This window comes from Panicum virgatum, chromosome 9N (assembly GCF_016808335.1).
Source record: "Panicum virgatum strain AP13 chromosome 9N, P.virgatum_v5, whole genome shotgun sequence".
Lineage (NCBI taxonomy): Eukaryota > Viridiplantae > Streptophyta > Magnoliopsida > Poales > Poaceae > Panicum > Panicum virgatum.
The window spans coordinates 62,041,203-62,057,073 of record NC_053153.1 but is presented as its reverse complement, the minus strand read 5'-3'; the positions used below and the strand labels follow the sequence as shown (position 1 = coordinate 62,057,073).

At 44.6% G+C, this 15,871-nt stretch overlaps 3 protein-coding genes across 4 annotated transcripts; 1 reads left to right on the top strand and 2 right to left on the bottom strand.

Annotated features, from left to right (window-relative positions):
* Positions 1 to 18: 18 nt before the first annotated feature.
* On the bottom strand, positions 19 to 4,091 carry LOC120688069 (cystathionine gamma-synthase 1, chloroplastic-like). Of its 2 annotated transcripts, XM_039970211.1 has the most exons (11): positions 3,581 to 4,090; positions 3,372 to 3,475; positions 3,198 to 3,271; positions 2,930 to 3,098; positions 2,073 to 2,132; positions 1,788 to 1,991; positions 1,622 to 1,708; positions 811 to 918; positions 623 to 718; positions 408 to 526; positions 88 to 323 (listed from the first exon to the last, which is right to left on the bottom strand). In XM_039970211.1, exons 1-11 carry the CDS (start codon positions 3,969 to 3,971, stop codon positions 203 to 205), a joined length of 1,533 nt encoding a protein of 510 aa, XP_039826145.1. In that variant the 5' UTR covers positions 3,972 to 4,090; the 3' UTR covers positions 88 to 202. The 2 variants fall into 2 exon arrangements, with proteins under 2 accessions (XP_039826146.1, XP_039826145.1); XM_039970212.1 differs by lacking the exon at positions 2,073 to 2,132 and having other exon boundaries at positions 19 to 323; positions 3,581 to 4,091.
* A 3,993-nt stretch (positions 4,092 to 8,084) lies between these two features.
* LOC120692232 (29 kDa ribonucleoprotein, chloroplastic-like) lies at positions 8,085 to 10,268 on the bottom strand. The gene is made up of 4 exons (XM_039975492.1): positions 9,827 to 10,268; positions 9,071 to 9,172; positions 8,511 to 8,792; positions 8,085 to 8,405 (listed from the first exon to the last, which is right to left on the bottom strand). Exons 1-4 carry the CDS (start codon positions 10,166 to 10,168, stop codon positions 8,340 to 8,342), a joined length of 792 nt encoding a protein of 263 aa, XP_039831426.1. The 5' UTR covers positions 10,169 to 10,268; the 3' UTR covers positions 8,085 to 8,339.
* Positions 10,269 to 14,123: 3,855 nt separating this feature from the next.
* Positions 14,124 to 14,902, top strand: LOC120687230 (zinc finger protein 2-like). The gene has a single exon (XM_039969224.1). The coding sequence runs from the start codon at positions 14,270 to 14,272 to the stop codon at positions 14,681 to 14,683; it is 414 nt and encodes a 137-aa protein (XP_039825158.1). The 5' UTR covers positions 14,124 to 14,269; the 3' UTR covers positions 14,684 to 14,902.
* The last annotated feature ends 969 nt before the right edge of the window (positions 14,903 to 15,871 follow it).

Sequence of the window (15,871 nt, the reverse complement as noted above, 5' to 3'; positions counted from 1 at the left end):
TTTGACAAGAACAAGTTCAACACTGCGTCCTGCGACAACCCGAGACTGCAGAGTACAGAGGTCAACTTATTGGAATGAGAGAACAAATTAAGCAAAAGGAGAAAATTTATTGGCAGCCATCGGCTCAAATATTCTCACAGATCTCTCAAGATCCAGGACAACCATGATCTGATATACATATTAAAGTGAACGAATCAAGTGCTTAGACCTTCTCAAGGGCCTGAACAAGATCGTTCTTCAGATCCTCAAAATCCTCCACTCCAATGCTGAACCTGATCAGGTTGTCCTTGATCCCGTATATGTCCCTCTGCTCCTTCGAATCCCTGTTCATGAGAGCCACAGCTCAAAACTTAGCACAACTGAGCAGGCATATCGTTTTCTTTGAATGTTGTATGACACGTTCTTACCAGTAAGACATGATGGCAGGCTGGTCGATAATGCTCTCACAGCCTCCAAAAGAAGGGGCATGATAGGGTATCTTAACAGAATCAATGAATCTCCTTGTACCATCAAAATCCCCAGCAACCTACAAAAGAAAGAAAATTTACAATTAAATATTTAAACAATGTCATGTTCTCAAAAATTCAAGACAACATTTATCTGATTAACAATAATAAATTACCTCAAAACTGACAACACCACCAAAGCCAGTCATTTGGGTCTTGGCAATGTGATGTTCAGGGTGACTCGGCAAACCAGGATAGTAGACACGTGCAATCTGGGACCAAGAGATACTATTTTCAGTTAACAGAACAAACACATATGGCTAGTACTCTGCAGCTTGAACAAGGAATAGAAGAAAATCCACACCTTTGGATGTTCCTCTAAAAATTGGGCCATCCGCAGAGCAGTGTTATTCTGACATTGCACACGGAGATGCAGTGTCTTCATGCCCCGAAGGATCAGGTAGGCAGCATTCTACATCACCAAACCAGAGAACAAAACATTCAACACTCCATATCAGAGGCAAGATAAGAGTGAAAAGAAAAGAAAATAGAATAAAATAAAAGAAAGGGGTAACAATGGCGACAAAACTACAAATTAGGTATCTGGGAGAGCAAGCTTCTAACAAATGGGGGTGCTACTGTAAAACTTGTGAGCACAAAATAGAGCATGAACCATTTAATTGACCCATGGATTGCTTGGAAATATTTAGTAAAGCTCTAGATGAATTATTGCATACACATTGCCATGTAGAGAACATATTCTCTCTTTTTTTCCTCTTCCAGTTCAATTCACTTTATGGAAGTTTACAGAGCAAGCTTATAAGATTTTTCTAAACTGCTCCCTCCATCCCAAAATACAGTTACATGTTTGTCCCAAGTCAAACCTTTTAAATTTTGACTATGGATAGAAAGAAAATTAAAAAGACTGTCAAAGTAAAAATGATGTTTTGTAGGTTCTGAAACCAACTATCATGACATGAATTTTTTTTCTATTTGAAATAAATTATTTAGAGTAAACATGACTATACTGGAACGGAGGGAGAAAATATATGCCTTTAAAGAGAATTGCACAATTTTCTAACCAACAGGGGCTTGTAACTATGGAAAATCCCTTATTGCATCTAGACTGCAAAAAGGATGAAATAAATGGGAAAAAATCATGAATCTAAACTTACTGGGTTCAGAACGCCACCAACTACATGGTGATAAATGCGGACTTTGGAAACTAACTCATCTCTGCCACTGACACATCCTCCAATAACCTGAACATTTAAAATACTCTGTTAGTGCAAATATATACTTTTTATTGAGAGGATAGGAGGGTTTAGTACATCAACTCACGTCATTGTGTCCAGCAATGTACTTTGTTGCAGAATGAATAACTAGGTCAGCACCTAAAGTTAGTGCCTTCTGATTGATAGGGGAGGCAAAAGTACTGTCAATGCAAAGCAGAGCTCCCTTGCTATGGCACATATTTGCGACAAGCTCAACATCAATGCATCTGAGAAATGGATTTGTAGGAGTCTCGGTGAAGAAAAGAGATACCTGAATGACCATAATATAAGTCGGCAATGATAAATTCACCAAAACTGGGGATGAAGGAAATGGTAGTGATCACACACTCACATTATTATTGTCCAATGCATTTTGGAGAGCATCCATGTCAGCAGGCCTAATAACAGTCATCTGGGCATAAACAGTATCGCAGAGTAAGCAAAACATGATAAACATTTGTATACAACATAAGTCACAAAGTGTTTTCCATACATTTCCACTAGTAGATAATGTTATTGGGTAATAAAATACTGCTAAACTCCTAAAATCCAGGATCTTTATGTAATCATTTCTACTGGCATTAAATCCTGATCTAGGTGGCCATCCGATATTGTTTACAAATTACAAATGAATCTACATAGTTTGGAGCCATACTGAACAGCTATTACAAAAAAGCTAGTGTTCACATGCAGCAGTTATGTTGTACTATAGAATGGGGCTCCTACTAGCTCTTTCTAAAGTAACTGGACCCTGTAAAGACTAAGGAATCGTGTCTACAGTCATGCATATGAAGAAGCAACTGAGCATAAGTAAAGAATAACAAGTTGGATTGGTATAATTATTGCAGGAATGAAAGGCAAATTTGGACTAACATAGGTGAATTGCTATCAGCAATAGAAGTCACAACAAATATTACAAACAAAGAAGCAACTGAGCATAAGTAAAGAATAACAAGTTGGATTGGTATAATTATTGCAGGAATGAAAGGCAAATTTGGACTAACATAGGTGAATTGCTATGAGTAATAGAAGTCACAACAAATATTACAAACAAAAAGAATTTGAAGAATATGAGTACTCAAATAAAATATTTTAACGGATAAGAACAAATTCATTGTAGGACACGCGCCAATGTAGCACAAGCTTTAGCAGGTGTCCTGTTCTGCATCACAAAAACAAGAACTTGCTTAAAGGGTAGCAGGGTATTACCGAAACTCCCCTCTTAGGGAGCTCATTTTCCATGTAAATTCTTGTCTTGCGGTAGCAATCAGTGGTGGTCACAATGTGCCCACCAGCTGGGACAAGTGCACTGAGCATAGCGACAGCTGCATACATCCCCGACGCCACAAACACAGTGGATTCAGCTTTCTCCAGTGCACTGCACCATTAAAACACTCAACTGTTAAGATTCCGACCCGATGCAACAAACAAGGCGTCGACATTTCCACAGCCAAAGGAGCAAAGTAATACAGTTCACCTCATCTTCTTCTCCAATGCCTCCGTGGTCGGGTTCCCATACCTCCCGTACTCGAAGCTAGCATGCCTCCCCTCCTAAGGAACAGAAATCGATTTTGACAGTTCCACACCAGATCCATCAAATTCGACAGAAGCAAGCACGATTGTTCTTTTAGAAAAGGGGGATTTGTCCAACCTTGAAATCGATTAGCTCTTGCGAGTTGTTGAACCAGTAGGCCGACGTGTTCACTACTGGCGTGGTGATCGCATCCGTGGCGATCCTTCTTCCCAGCCTCTCGCCTGTTTCAGATGAAAAAAAACGCAAAAGCCGCAAAGGAATCATCAAAAAAGAAAAGAAAGGAATCGTCAAGAGAAAAGGCATGGATTCCAGATCTGGTACGGTACCCGCGTGGACGGCAAGGCTGGCGTCGGAGCCGAGCAGGTTACGCTCGGCCTGTACGACGGCGGATGGCTGCGCAACCTTAGCGTTGGGGATTGCGCTGACCTCCGCCGCCGCGGAGGCGGCGGCGGCGGCGGCCGATGCGGCCGCGGCGTGGGAGGAGGCCACGCCGCGGGCGCGGCCGCCGCCGCCGCCGGAGTGGGGGCGGCCGGCGGGGCAGTCTGACCACGCCGCGGCGACGATCTGCGCGACGCCGATGTTGCTGCAGTTGCGGCGGGCCTTGGTGCTGAGCTGGCGCACGAAGTTTGGCGGGAAGCGGAGGATGGTGGCGGACGAGAGGGCGCCGCCCGACTCGGTGGAGAAGACCACCTGCGGCGTGAGCGAGACGGTGGCCATGGCTGAGGAGAAGGAGCTAGGGTTTCGGTGCGGCGCGGCGCGGCGTGGGGCGGGGCGCTCGGCTCGATCGGTCGCGGCGGCTTCGGGGTAGGTGACTGGCTGGCGCTCGTGAGGCCCTTTCGAAATGCGGTGCGGCTTATTTGTAGTGGAGTGGGGGGTTTGGTAAAGAGCGCGTGTGCATCGCTACGTCCACCGAGCAAAACAGAGCGCAACAAATTCAACTGGCAATACGAAATGGGAAGTTCCATTTTGCATGTTCTTAAGAGTGGCACATCATATAAGAGCCTTAAGTCGATGAATTAAGCAATTTATTCTTAGAAAAAATTTATTCTATAGCTTGATTATAACATTTAATTCAATGCGCAAGATTAGAGGGGAGTCGAATGAAATGGAACTCGCTCCTATGCGTTCTCGAACAATTTTCAAGGATTTAGAAGCCTCGTTTCATCCTGATGAAACCCGTAAGATGTAGCCATGTTCTTGTATTTATCTATATTCACGCGCGTCTTACTTTCCCTTACTAATTGATAATTGTACCTTTATTTTTTTTCCCCATTGGTTGTGCATGCAAAAATTGAGTGCATCACAATTTAGTCACACGACCAAGTTTAGCTACAACCCTAAAGGATACTATCAAAATCTAGATACATCACCAAATTTAGTTCTTTTTTGCTTAGCTAGTGCCTCTAATTTTAGCCTAAAACCATTTCGACTAATATCTTAGTTTAATTCCTCACAGCAAGTTGGTCGATGCGCAGGCTCTACATGGATCCATTTGCTTATGCTTTAGCAAGTTAGTTCCGCAAAGCAAGTTGGCCACGCTTCTGGTGATGTTTACAGATGATAATATGGTTAGTTGGTAGGTGTTGTAGCAATAACAACCACCAGAATGGCATGATACGGGGGGCGGCACCAGATCAGCACGGCTTGATGCTGAATGATGATTGCTGCAGTGACTGTCGAGTCAAAAGGTTTATGCATGGATATGGATCCTATGCAGTATTGCTCTGTTGAGTCACTGACATGTGGCTCTTGGCCCGCACGTCAGTGGACTCAAGTAAGTGTAGGAGGTGCACTTTTTATTCTGAGACTCTGCTTGGACTTATCAGCTCGCTCGACTTCAGGGCCCACACGCGCGCTTACGACGCATGCAGAGTCATCACACACAGAAAAGCATGAAGTGGGCCAGCAGATGCCCGTTTCTTTCTCGCACAAACTTGTCGGCTGACTTGGGAGTCTTGGGCCCTGTTTAGTTCCCTTCAAAATTCCAAAACTTTACAAGATTCCCCATCACATCGAATGTTTCAACGCATGCATGAAGTATTAAATGTAGCTAAATAAAATAACTAATTACACAGTTAGATTGTAATTTGCGAGACGAATCTTTTGAGCCTAGTTAACCCATGGCGGGACAATAATTATCAAATACAAACGAAAGTGCTACAATGTTTTACACGCAACTAAACAAGGCCTTGGACGGAATCATTTTTGTTTATCTGCTTCCGAATATTCCAAACGGATGCCATACACAATGCCAGAACCGGATAATAAGACCTCGAAATATACTCCAAGACACTATGTGCATGGTTTTTCAAAAAGACACTATGTACATATATAGAGTTGTCTTGTACATAGAGGAAAAAAATGCTCAATCGGATCAAGCTCGATATAAAGCTTTGGATAGATGCGGCAGCAGCACGTCTTGGTTGTTTACAGCTAGAGTAGTCTTAGGGTTGCGAAAGGGTTTGTAGTCTAATGGTTATAAGAGTCTCGGTAGTATCTTATATTCTGAATTTTTATAGAGATAGAGTTTTGCGAACATGCATTTATAGAGATGAGTATATATAAATTGTGAGTATCTAAGTTGTACTGCCTATTCTATTAAAAAAATAGTCTTAGAGTTGGCCTTAGGGGTCTTGTTTTTCTCCCTTCCTTAGCACCTTGGTGTGTCGATATGCACAAACTCTTTGCTCAGTTGCATTGTAAACTCTTTTTCTATCTAAATATAATAATGCGTAACTTTCCTGCATATTCGAGAGAACAAGAAAGAAAAACAAAATATTGTAACTACATACTGTCCGTTTAGAAGCAGCTGTAGAACAAATATGTAGATTCAATGTAATTTTCAAGAAACCTCCCGTTGTCTAAAATGCCAAATTCGAGTAGTGTGTTGGAATTTGGTCCATTTATGATCTATTTTGGAAAATTCCAAAGTAATATATGGTTGGTTGGTATAGTTCAATATTGCTAATACAATCAAGTGAACACCAACTTAAATATTGGATCACTTTCTATGCGTTGAATGGAGTAGCCAAGAGATAGAATGTGTAAGGTTTTGCTAAACACACACCAACGCACGCATGCGCGTGCGCTTATCCGCGTCTTTTCGTGTATATATTCACGTGACTTGTGATTTGCGACGTGCAGTCGTGTGGCTGTAATTAAGCTCATATTTTGCTACTTGTGTCTCTCACATTTGAACCGTTGTGCACTGGTTAGGCGCTAATCGATGGCCGATTAATTCCTTAATACCCAGTAAATTGTCATAACCCTCCTGAATATGTTTTAATGTCTTTTATGGGCGTTATCAAAGAGATAACGGTTCCTTGAGGGCAGCTGCGCCTATATAAGTGGACTAAAAGTATTCAGGTGTAACTCATATATTTTCCTTGACATTCTCCACCTCCTGCTGTGCTGTGTCATCGAGCTGCTGGATCTCGCCGACTCTTCTCTTGGCGTGCACTGAGGAGAAGGGTGAGCAGTATCTCCAAACCCTTGCCATCGTGAAGTTTGCACGAGGGACGCCAATAAGGTTTCTGGGCAGCGCAACTGCGCGACCGCTCGAGGCTGATCTTCTACGTTCTGCGCTGCTACAATCTGCATTGCATCGTCTCTTCACGAGGACGGAGCACTGATCGGTAAGAATAATCGAATTTAACATGGGTATGTTTTGATTTGTTTTACTCTGTCAGTTTTCAATCTTGTTTGAGATAGCAGTAGCACTGTTACTTCTATTTTGCCTCAAATTGAAATATGATCTCTTTAAACGCATATTTCCAACATAGTGAACTTTGGACAGAATGGAACGTGTGTTTGGGTTGATCCTAGGCTTCTAGCGCCAATATAAATGATACACTTTTCTTTTCCGTCTTGAGCAGACAATACAAATGTTTGGATGATGCACAATCATCTGCAGACGTCGCGGGGTCGGCAACGAGTGACCGGATGAGGGGGCCAGAATGTCGACATGAACAGACCGCCAGTAGCCAGTGCTAATCACGGCTGTTTAGTAGTGCTCGCCGCGTCGGCGTGCAGTGCAGGATGGCGACACTGCACCTGACGAGCAAGTGGCTGGCAAACGGCTAGTGATTGGTTCTATCGATCTGTTCCAGCTAACACACGCATCTATCCTGCTAAAATTTTTTTTTCTGAAATTTGGCACTGGCCCACCGGATCTCGCGCTGGAGCGGCCATAGATTCGACGTGCGCGTCCCTGCCGCGACGGTGCGAGCGGGAAGAGCTCCTCTCGGCCAAGCGCGACGTCTCCGTCAACCCCCACCGGCGCCGCACGCGCCACGCCGTCTCACGCAGCCACCACTTGGGGAGTTGCATTGGTAGGGGCACCGGCGGCCGCCATGGCCCATGGCTCAGCCTCCGTGCTGGGGTGCTGGGAGCCGGCCGTTTCACGGGCCTCACTATCGCCCCCCTGCCTCACTCACGGCACCGTACTTTTCTGCCGTAGCGTGACAGCCCTGAACGATGCGGTGGCCGATGGCCGCCCACCATCGCCACGGCCACGGAACGCCGCGCCCCCCAGCTGCAGCGACCTCAAGGACGCGGGTCCGTCGGTCACCATGTGCCTGTCGTGTAGCGACAGGAACGAATGCCCGCGGCGAAGGTGACGTGCCGAGCCAGCCGTATGCGCTCGGATCTTCTCGGGGGGAAAGGATGTTTACACTTTAGAGCATCATCTGCTGTCGAGGCTACGGGACCACACCAACCACGAAACGGCTGAGAAGGGGAGGCTGGGGGAATCGGCCCCCCACTACGGACCAGCCACCAGACATTCTGTGGCCGTCCAGCTGCTCATAACGGACAGGTACAGAGTTCGAGTTGGCGAAGAAGACATACAACATCTGCGTATGCCGCAGTATAGAGGGCTACTGAGCATGGGAATCCGCTGTTACAAGTAAGCGTACGCGTATTGAACCATGAGAACTTTATAAGCTCAGTGATGCATGGTCAAGACCAGATCAGATCATGTATGGTTGGTGGAGATACTACAGCTAACAAAATCCTGAAGAATAAAGACTGGCGATACTACAGTCCATACTACAATCCATTCTGAGCAGTTTCTGAAGTGGAATTTCAGTATTGTTGCCTAGGCGGTCTCGACTCGGCTACCGTGACACGGATCCGTCGGCCATCCAATTCCTGCAGGGCAATGATAAACCGATTCAGCATTAGTGATTAGTGCTCACAAACTCCAAATGCACAAGCGTAAGCCAACAGCTAGGACGAACGAGATTGAGAACTCACAGCGCCATCAAGGTTCGATATTGCATTCTCCACCTCCTCGGAGGATCCATACGTGACAAAACCAAACCCCCTAGACCTCCCACTCTCCCTGTCGTAGATGACCCTGGCTTCCAGGACCTCACCTTGCTCGTTGAACAGGTTAGCGAGAGCTGAGTTGTCGACACCCCATGAAAGGTCGCCCACATAAACCCTGTTGGCTTCGCCTCTGGGCCCTCTTGGTGAGGACAGCTCCCTGGGTGGTGCTGGGCCTGAATTCACCCTCAAACTTCTTCCATCAAGCACCTAGTTTCAGAGATATATCAGCTAGATAAACAAGGGAACATCTCTAGAACAGTTTGTAACACAATGTAGTCTACCAAGCAAAAGCTGGGGAAAACATGTAAATATTAGATTATAATTCTAATAAGGGAATATCAAGAAACCAATAAAACCTATTGCAAACATTATGATTCTAGGTAAAATATATGGCATACTATAGGCAGGGAATGGTGCATGGCAGTAAAATATGGTACCAAGCATTAACAATGTGCAATGCTATGGAGCAAGAGAAGTGTACTCACATAGCCATTGAATTGCTCAACAGCCGCCTCAACTTCTTGGACCGAAGACATTGTCACAAACCCGAATCCTCTGCTTCTTCCGGTCAATTTGTCATAGATGACCTGTAACAAATGTAACCCCGTCAATTGGAAAATGAAAGAACGTGTTGCTATATTATTCGCAAACCGTCTATGGCAGAACCTAATGACCCGCCCAATTGCATTGGTAACCATTTTTATTGCCCACCAAGGCCGTGTTTGGATGCAACCAAGAAAATTTTTGCACTAAAAAACGAATGCCCGCATGTAGTACTAAATGAAATCTATTTGCAAAATCTTTTTAGGAATGGGTATAACTTTTCGAGACGAATCTAATGAGCCAAGTTCCATCATGATTGGCTACAGTGATGCTACAGTAACTGTGCTCAAACATCATCTAATCGTGCGGTCAAAGACCTCATTAGCTAGAGCAACTGCTACAGTACCATAGTTGTGGATGTAATTTTGTAATTAGACTTTATTTAATACTCCTAATTAGTGGTCAAAGCATCATTTCTCTCTCATCAAAACATTTTCACTCCACAACCAAACATGGCCCAAAGTGACCAATACGAACATTTTGGTCCTGAGCACTGTTGCTATCAGTTTGTCTACCGGCACCGTGATCATGAGCAATGCCAAATTTACCAGCGTCCGGTAACTGGAAGTCTGGAACAATGCGAAATGGCTGCCACTACGGCCTGCTGACAGGATGCATAGTTGCATACACAGACACACCTCGACCATCTCGACGGAGCCAGCCTGCTCGAAGAGTCCCGCGAGCTGGGCGCTGTCGACGCTGAAGGGCAGGTTGCCGACGAAGATCCTAAGGTCCGCGGAGAACTCCTCCTCCTCCTCCTCCCCGCCGGCCTGCCCTTCCGCCTCGACCTCCTCCGCCACGGCCGCGGCCGCGCGGACGGGCGCGAGCGGCCTCCGGACCGCCGCCGCCACGGAGAGCGCGCGGAGCTGCGGCGCCCCCGAGGAGAAGGCCGCGGTGGCGGACGGGGTTGCGGGGTTGGGCTTGGCGGAGAGGGAGAGGAACTGGGGCGAGAGGGAGGTGGAGAAGAGCGTGGCCGCCATGGGGAGAGGAGGGGTTTGATTGGGAGCTTTGGGTTGATAGGGTTTTGGGGATAAGGTGCGGAGCAGAAAGGGTGAGAGCGTGTCCGTGTTCTGACTTCTGAGCGTTGAGCGCGAAGGAGGCGACGGGCCAGAGTCGGAAGACGGGGCCACTCTGTCGTCTCCCTATGGTGGTATTACGGGCCAGTAGACGGGCTACTCTGTCGTCTGCCAAGTGCCAACCATGGTAGGCCTTAATTTTTGATAGATGATCTAAGAATCAGATTCTAAAAAGATCAAGCTCCAATCTCATACAATTTTGAGTTAAAAGTATTAAGAATTCAGTTGGATTGTGAAGACAGTATTAGGCCCTGTTTAGTTTCCAAAAAAATTTGCACAGTACTCATTACATCGAATTTTCGGACACATGCATAAAATATTAAATGCAGTTAAAAAAATAACTAATTACACAGTCTAACTGATTAGCACGAGATGAATCTATTAAGCCTAATTAGTCTATGATTAGACATTATTTGTCAAGTAACAACGAAATGTGCTACAGTACCAAAACCCAAACTTTTCACCAACTAAACACACCCTTAGAGTCATGAAATGTTAGACCGTCCACAGCGAAAAGAGCAAATGGAGGAGCAAATGTACTGTTTGGCACTGTAGACGCACTGTTTGGCACTGTAGATAGAGAGGGCGTGGAAATCGAGGAGGAGATGCTCCTTAGGATGCTCGGCCCGTTGTGGACGGCCTTACCACCCCTATATCTACCCCCTCCATCCTAGCTAGATTAAAATTTATTTTAGTTTTTAATATATTTTTTCTATTTTTTCCGTTTCAAATTATTAATCATCAGCAAAATTTATAAATCTAGAAAAATCAAAATAATTAATAATTTAGGACGGATAGAGTATACATCTATATATAGTATATATCTAGGTATCTATACATAGTATATATCTAGGTATATAGTTTACATCTAGAAGTAGTAATCGTCTATTATGCTTTCTCGAAAAACTATAATAATTTTGATGGAAAGGTCTACTACTACATGCTAATTAATCTATAATAAATAAAAGTTGAAAAATTAAAATCCTTTATCACCAAGAATAAGCTCACTTTACCTCTCACGAAGGTCCCACTTGCCAATCCAAAGGTTTGACCAAAAGGGGTGTTGATCCACAAAATTGATAGAAGAAAAATATTTGCACCAAAATTCTAATATTTTTTACACCAGCAATTTCCTATCCCGCCTCTTGAATCCGCATATTATTTTTCTTTAGCACACACTTTACTTTTCTTTGCACATGAATTCACTCATAATTTGCATCATTATTTATTTTGGAAGGATAATAATCAACACCATTAATTTATCGAAGGAAAAGAATGATATATATTATTTTTGGAAGAAAAATAAATAATATTATTTTGTGAAAGGAAAATTAAATACGTGCCGCAATCTCCACTAGTAACGGAAATAAAAGAGACACAAAATATCAACGATACATCGTGATGCCACTGCCGTAGTGCCGCTTCCCCCCCGGACGGAGGAGGCTAACCGCGAAACATCATTTCATTTTATCAGGCCCGCGAAACCAAATTGGACCCATTTGCTTTCTTTGGTGTGTCCACATAGACTCTCAGCCTGCCCCACTCACACAGCAAAGCCGCCGGCCCGAGACCAAGTTCCCCGCCAGCCCGCTTAACTTAAACGGCCCAAATTCACGGAGGCGTCGAAGGCCCGGCCGGGCCTCCTCCTATCGCCTCTCCGACGCTGATTTTTTGTCGTCACGGGCCCAACAACTGCGCCGAGCCAAACAGATTCTGAATTTCCGATGGCACGACTTGTTCGGACGCCGCACGTGCTTTTTATCCTATCCAGAACCTGCCCTGGAGGCTGGAGGTCGCGGCTCCATGTTCGTCGATAGACGATGGCGACCGATCGGAAAATCATTGCGAGGTGGCCACACGTACGCGAATACGCCATCACATTTCGTTTCTAGCTAGGTCCTCCATCTTTCAAGTGGTGGCTGCTGTGGAACCATGTGATCCTCTCTCTCTCATCCTTGCAACCACCGAAGATGCTGCAATGAATGGCGGCCTACATAGCGTGTAATGTTTTTTTTGAAGCACTCAGGAGCACTGGGGAGTCATGTTAAATTTTAGACGTCCACGTTGACCGGACTTAACGCAGACGAGGCTGCCCGAGTAGTCTTCGGAACGCGCCATATGTAGCACTCACGCCACCACACACGCACACACCACACACGCTTGCTAAAAAAACATAGCGTGTAATGTTTCACGTGCCAATTACGTCGCTCGAAGCATAATCTATCGTATAGTACCATCAGATCGAGTCGCTTTCGTAAACAGATATGCTGGCGGCCTACATAGCGTGTAATGTTTCACATGCCAATTACGTCGCTCGAAGCATAATCTATCGTATAGTACCATCAGATCGAGTCGCTTTCGTAAACAGATATGCGATTAGTACAGATCGCGACGTCGTCGTTCCATTTCCATTTTCTGTGTGATAACCATGTAATAAATAAATAATTCTACATATGCCTGGAAATTATATATAGCGATGATTTCCGAACAAGTGTGAAGGACATGACATATGGCGTGTTTGGATTCAAGGGATATAGCTATTTTTAGGTTAAAATAGTCCAAAATCTCCAAACATGAGGGCTGATTCTTAGCTATTTGCAAATAACCTACTTAAAAAAACTATCCCACCCAAAGAGTGATTATTTGAGCTATTTCCAAGAGAGGTAATAGGACTCTAATATTTGAGAAAATGTGATTTAAATGTTAAATAGCTTTTGGATCCAAACATGTCAAAGACTAGTTTATTGGAGAGCTATTTGCTTGAGCTAATTAGCTCTAGCCTTTGGATCCAAACACGGCCATGGTAGGGTTGGTTTGGCACGATGAGCTCCATGGTTTGCTGGCAAACGGCGATTTTAACAAGAATAGTGAGAAATAGTTTTTTTATGGTACAAAGAAAATGGTTTCAGACATATGAAGCTCTTGCTCGACAGGGCTTTTCTTGCTTGCTTGTCTGTGGGAAGTGATCTCGTGGAGAAGTGAATCACGAGAAGGAGGTAGTTTTCTCATCGCATAACATCTTAGTTAATTATAAAAGATTATTTTTCTCAGCTCCTAATAACATCTTAGTTAATCCTAAAATATCGTTTTATAAATCATCTGGAGAGTGATTTTCTTTAAATACTGCCAGACAGCCAAAATCCAGCAACTTCGAAAGATTCGGAATGATCATCACTGGAAATGTACGTACAGCGAAGGCATGGGCCCTGCGTGCCTTTTCGTGTTCTCGTGCAGCCGCCCAGCACATTTGTTTCTTTCTTTTTTGATAAGGACCAGGTACCTTTTGTTTGAATCCTGTCCTCAAACCTGTGTAGCATGTGTGCGCCAGTATGCTCTACAGTGACGGGAACATGTGTGCGTAAGTATCTATGACGAACGAGAAAAACTAGTAATTTCTTGACTTATTTTAGTCTTTTAAATAAGCTACATAAATGTGAAAAAAAATCATCCCCAATTGGTTAGAGTAAATGGGAATGGCAGAGCAATCGTTTATATGATTTACTGCTTAGATTTTGCACTCGTTATATATTGTTTGCTCCATCCATTTTAAAGTAAAATATTTTATTTTTTGCAGATATTTAGATATAGAGTATATTAAAAGATATACAAACTTTATGTATATGGAAAAGTCAAAACAACCTGTATAGCTTAAACGTGAACTATTGTTAGCATCATATTTTATAAGAAAAGCCTCCTAGCTAGATTCCCCCAGAAACCTGCTTTGTGTTTATCCAATGCAACTTGCCACAGATCAGTAATCGGGGGAAAAAAAAACTTGCCACAGATCCCTACACCTGACATGTTCAAAACGTGCGTGCGACATCCAGCCACAGTACTGACTCCGTCCACTAACTCAAGCAACAGTGGCGTGCCGTGCCGTTGGCTTTATTAGAAGCTGTGCACCTGTATTTAGACCTGGATTGGCACAGCACAGAGATCGTCAGTTTATTTCTGCTGCACAATCACAGACACGCAGTCGCGAGCTATAAGTTTTAATTTGCCAACATGAAGAGCAGACTGAGCAGTAGACTGCCGTGGCAGCAAGAGGAGGAGCTGGACCTCGAGCTCAGCCTCCTCCCCGGCGACTCGGACACGGAGCCGCCCGGCTTCTTCCGCTGCACCTACTGCGACCGCAAGTTCTACACCTCGCAGGCGCTCGGCGGCCACCAGAACGCGCACAAGTACGAGCGCACCCTCGCCAAGCGCCGCCGCGAGATCGCCGCCGCCTTCAATGCCGGCGGCGCGGGGCGCGCCATCAGCGTCGCCGCGGGAGCTGAGACCGTCGGAGCGAGGCCGCGGCTGGAAGACGCTCTGGGGCCGGAGAGATCGTCTCGCCTGTTGCTGCGGGACAAGAAGGGCTCGTCGGAGCACGGCGGCGTCGAGCGCGCCGACGAGCTGGACCTGTCCCTCAGGCTATGATCGATGGACCTCACCCGCGGCGCCTCTCAAGTTTCCGTAATCGGTTTGCCTGCTGGTTAATTTTTCCTATCTGTATGCTTTGCCTCTTAGATTATTCACCGTCATCTTGCACATAAAAGCTGAGTTTCTATCCTTGGATACATATATGCTTGCAGATGAGTTTGTGTACTAATAGGATTTCTTGGCAACACGCGAAGGGCATATAATTCGTCCACTCAATCATCATCCATGGAGATCAGATTTGGTGTGCTCACAGCTAGGGGTGGTAAATGACTTTAATTTTTTTTAGTCTAGATAATCTAAAGATCGGATCCTAAAAGAATCGGATTCTAATTTTATTCAATTTTGAGCTAAAAAAATTAAGAATCAAGTTGGATTGTGAAGTATTAGAGCCATGATCCATTACCACCCCTACTCACAACTCATTGTTATTTCTTCGTTCTCATTTAGCCACTGAATTTTGAGCGCGTGTTTGATTAAAATTACTTTGTTTTTTCGGGCCGGGCGTGAGATCAAGCAATTTAAAGCTGCGCATACTAAATTCCGTGTGCAGCCGAGTTTGGTTCTTGCTTCTAGTTACTGGACGGGTCCTCTTAATATAGAATGAATGTGTGTGTGTGTGGGGGGGGGGGGGGGGGGGTACTGCATAGGATTGGCTTCCCATGATAAGGGCTCTTTCTTTTAGAGGACAAGTATTTTGGATTTGCAATTTGATCTATGGGAAAATTCTCTAGTTGGAACAAAGAATTGAACTCGTTGGAACCCTACAAAATTTCGGTCCACAGGAATTTAAAGAAAAACGTAATCGCTGGGCCAAGCAACTTCAAACATATGATTTTTCATATTTCTATGTTATGAGAATCTTGCATTCAGAGACATCCTATAAATATGGCTGACAAGAAATCCTATGGGAATAATTATTTTCCTCCGTCCGTTTCGAAAGACACTCTAGCAGAGCTAATCACCGTTTGAGAAATGGTGCAAGTGTCTATGTCATTATCAGAAGCCATAACAGTCAGGAAATTGAGCCTTGCTCAACTGGTTAGGGTGGGAGGTGGTGTGGTCGTGCACCCTAACCACCCATGTTCGAGTCTTTTCCAACTCAGAAGCCATAACAGTCCTGATGACCGTGAGTTTTTCGTTTTATGCCTCGTTTGGTTCCACCACGCTATTCCATTGTACGAGAGA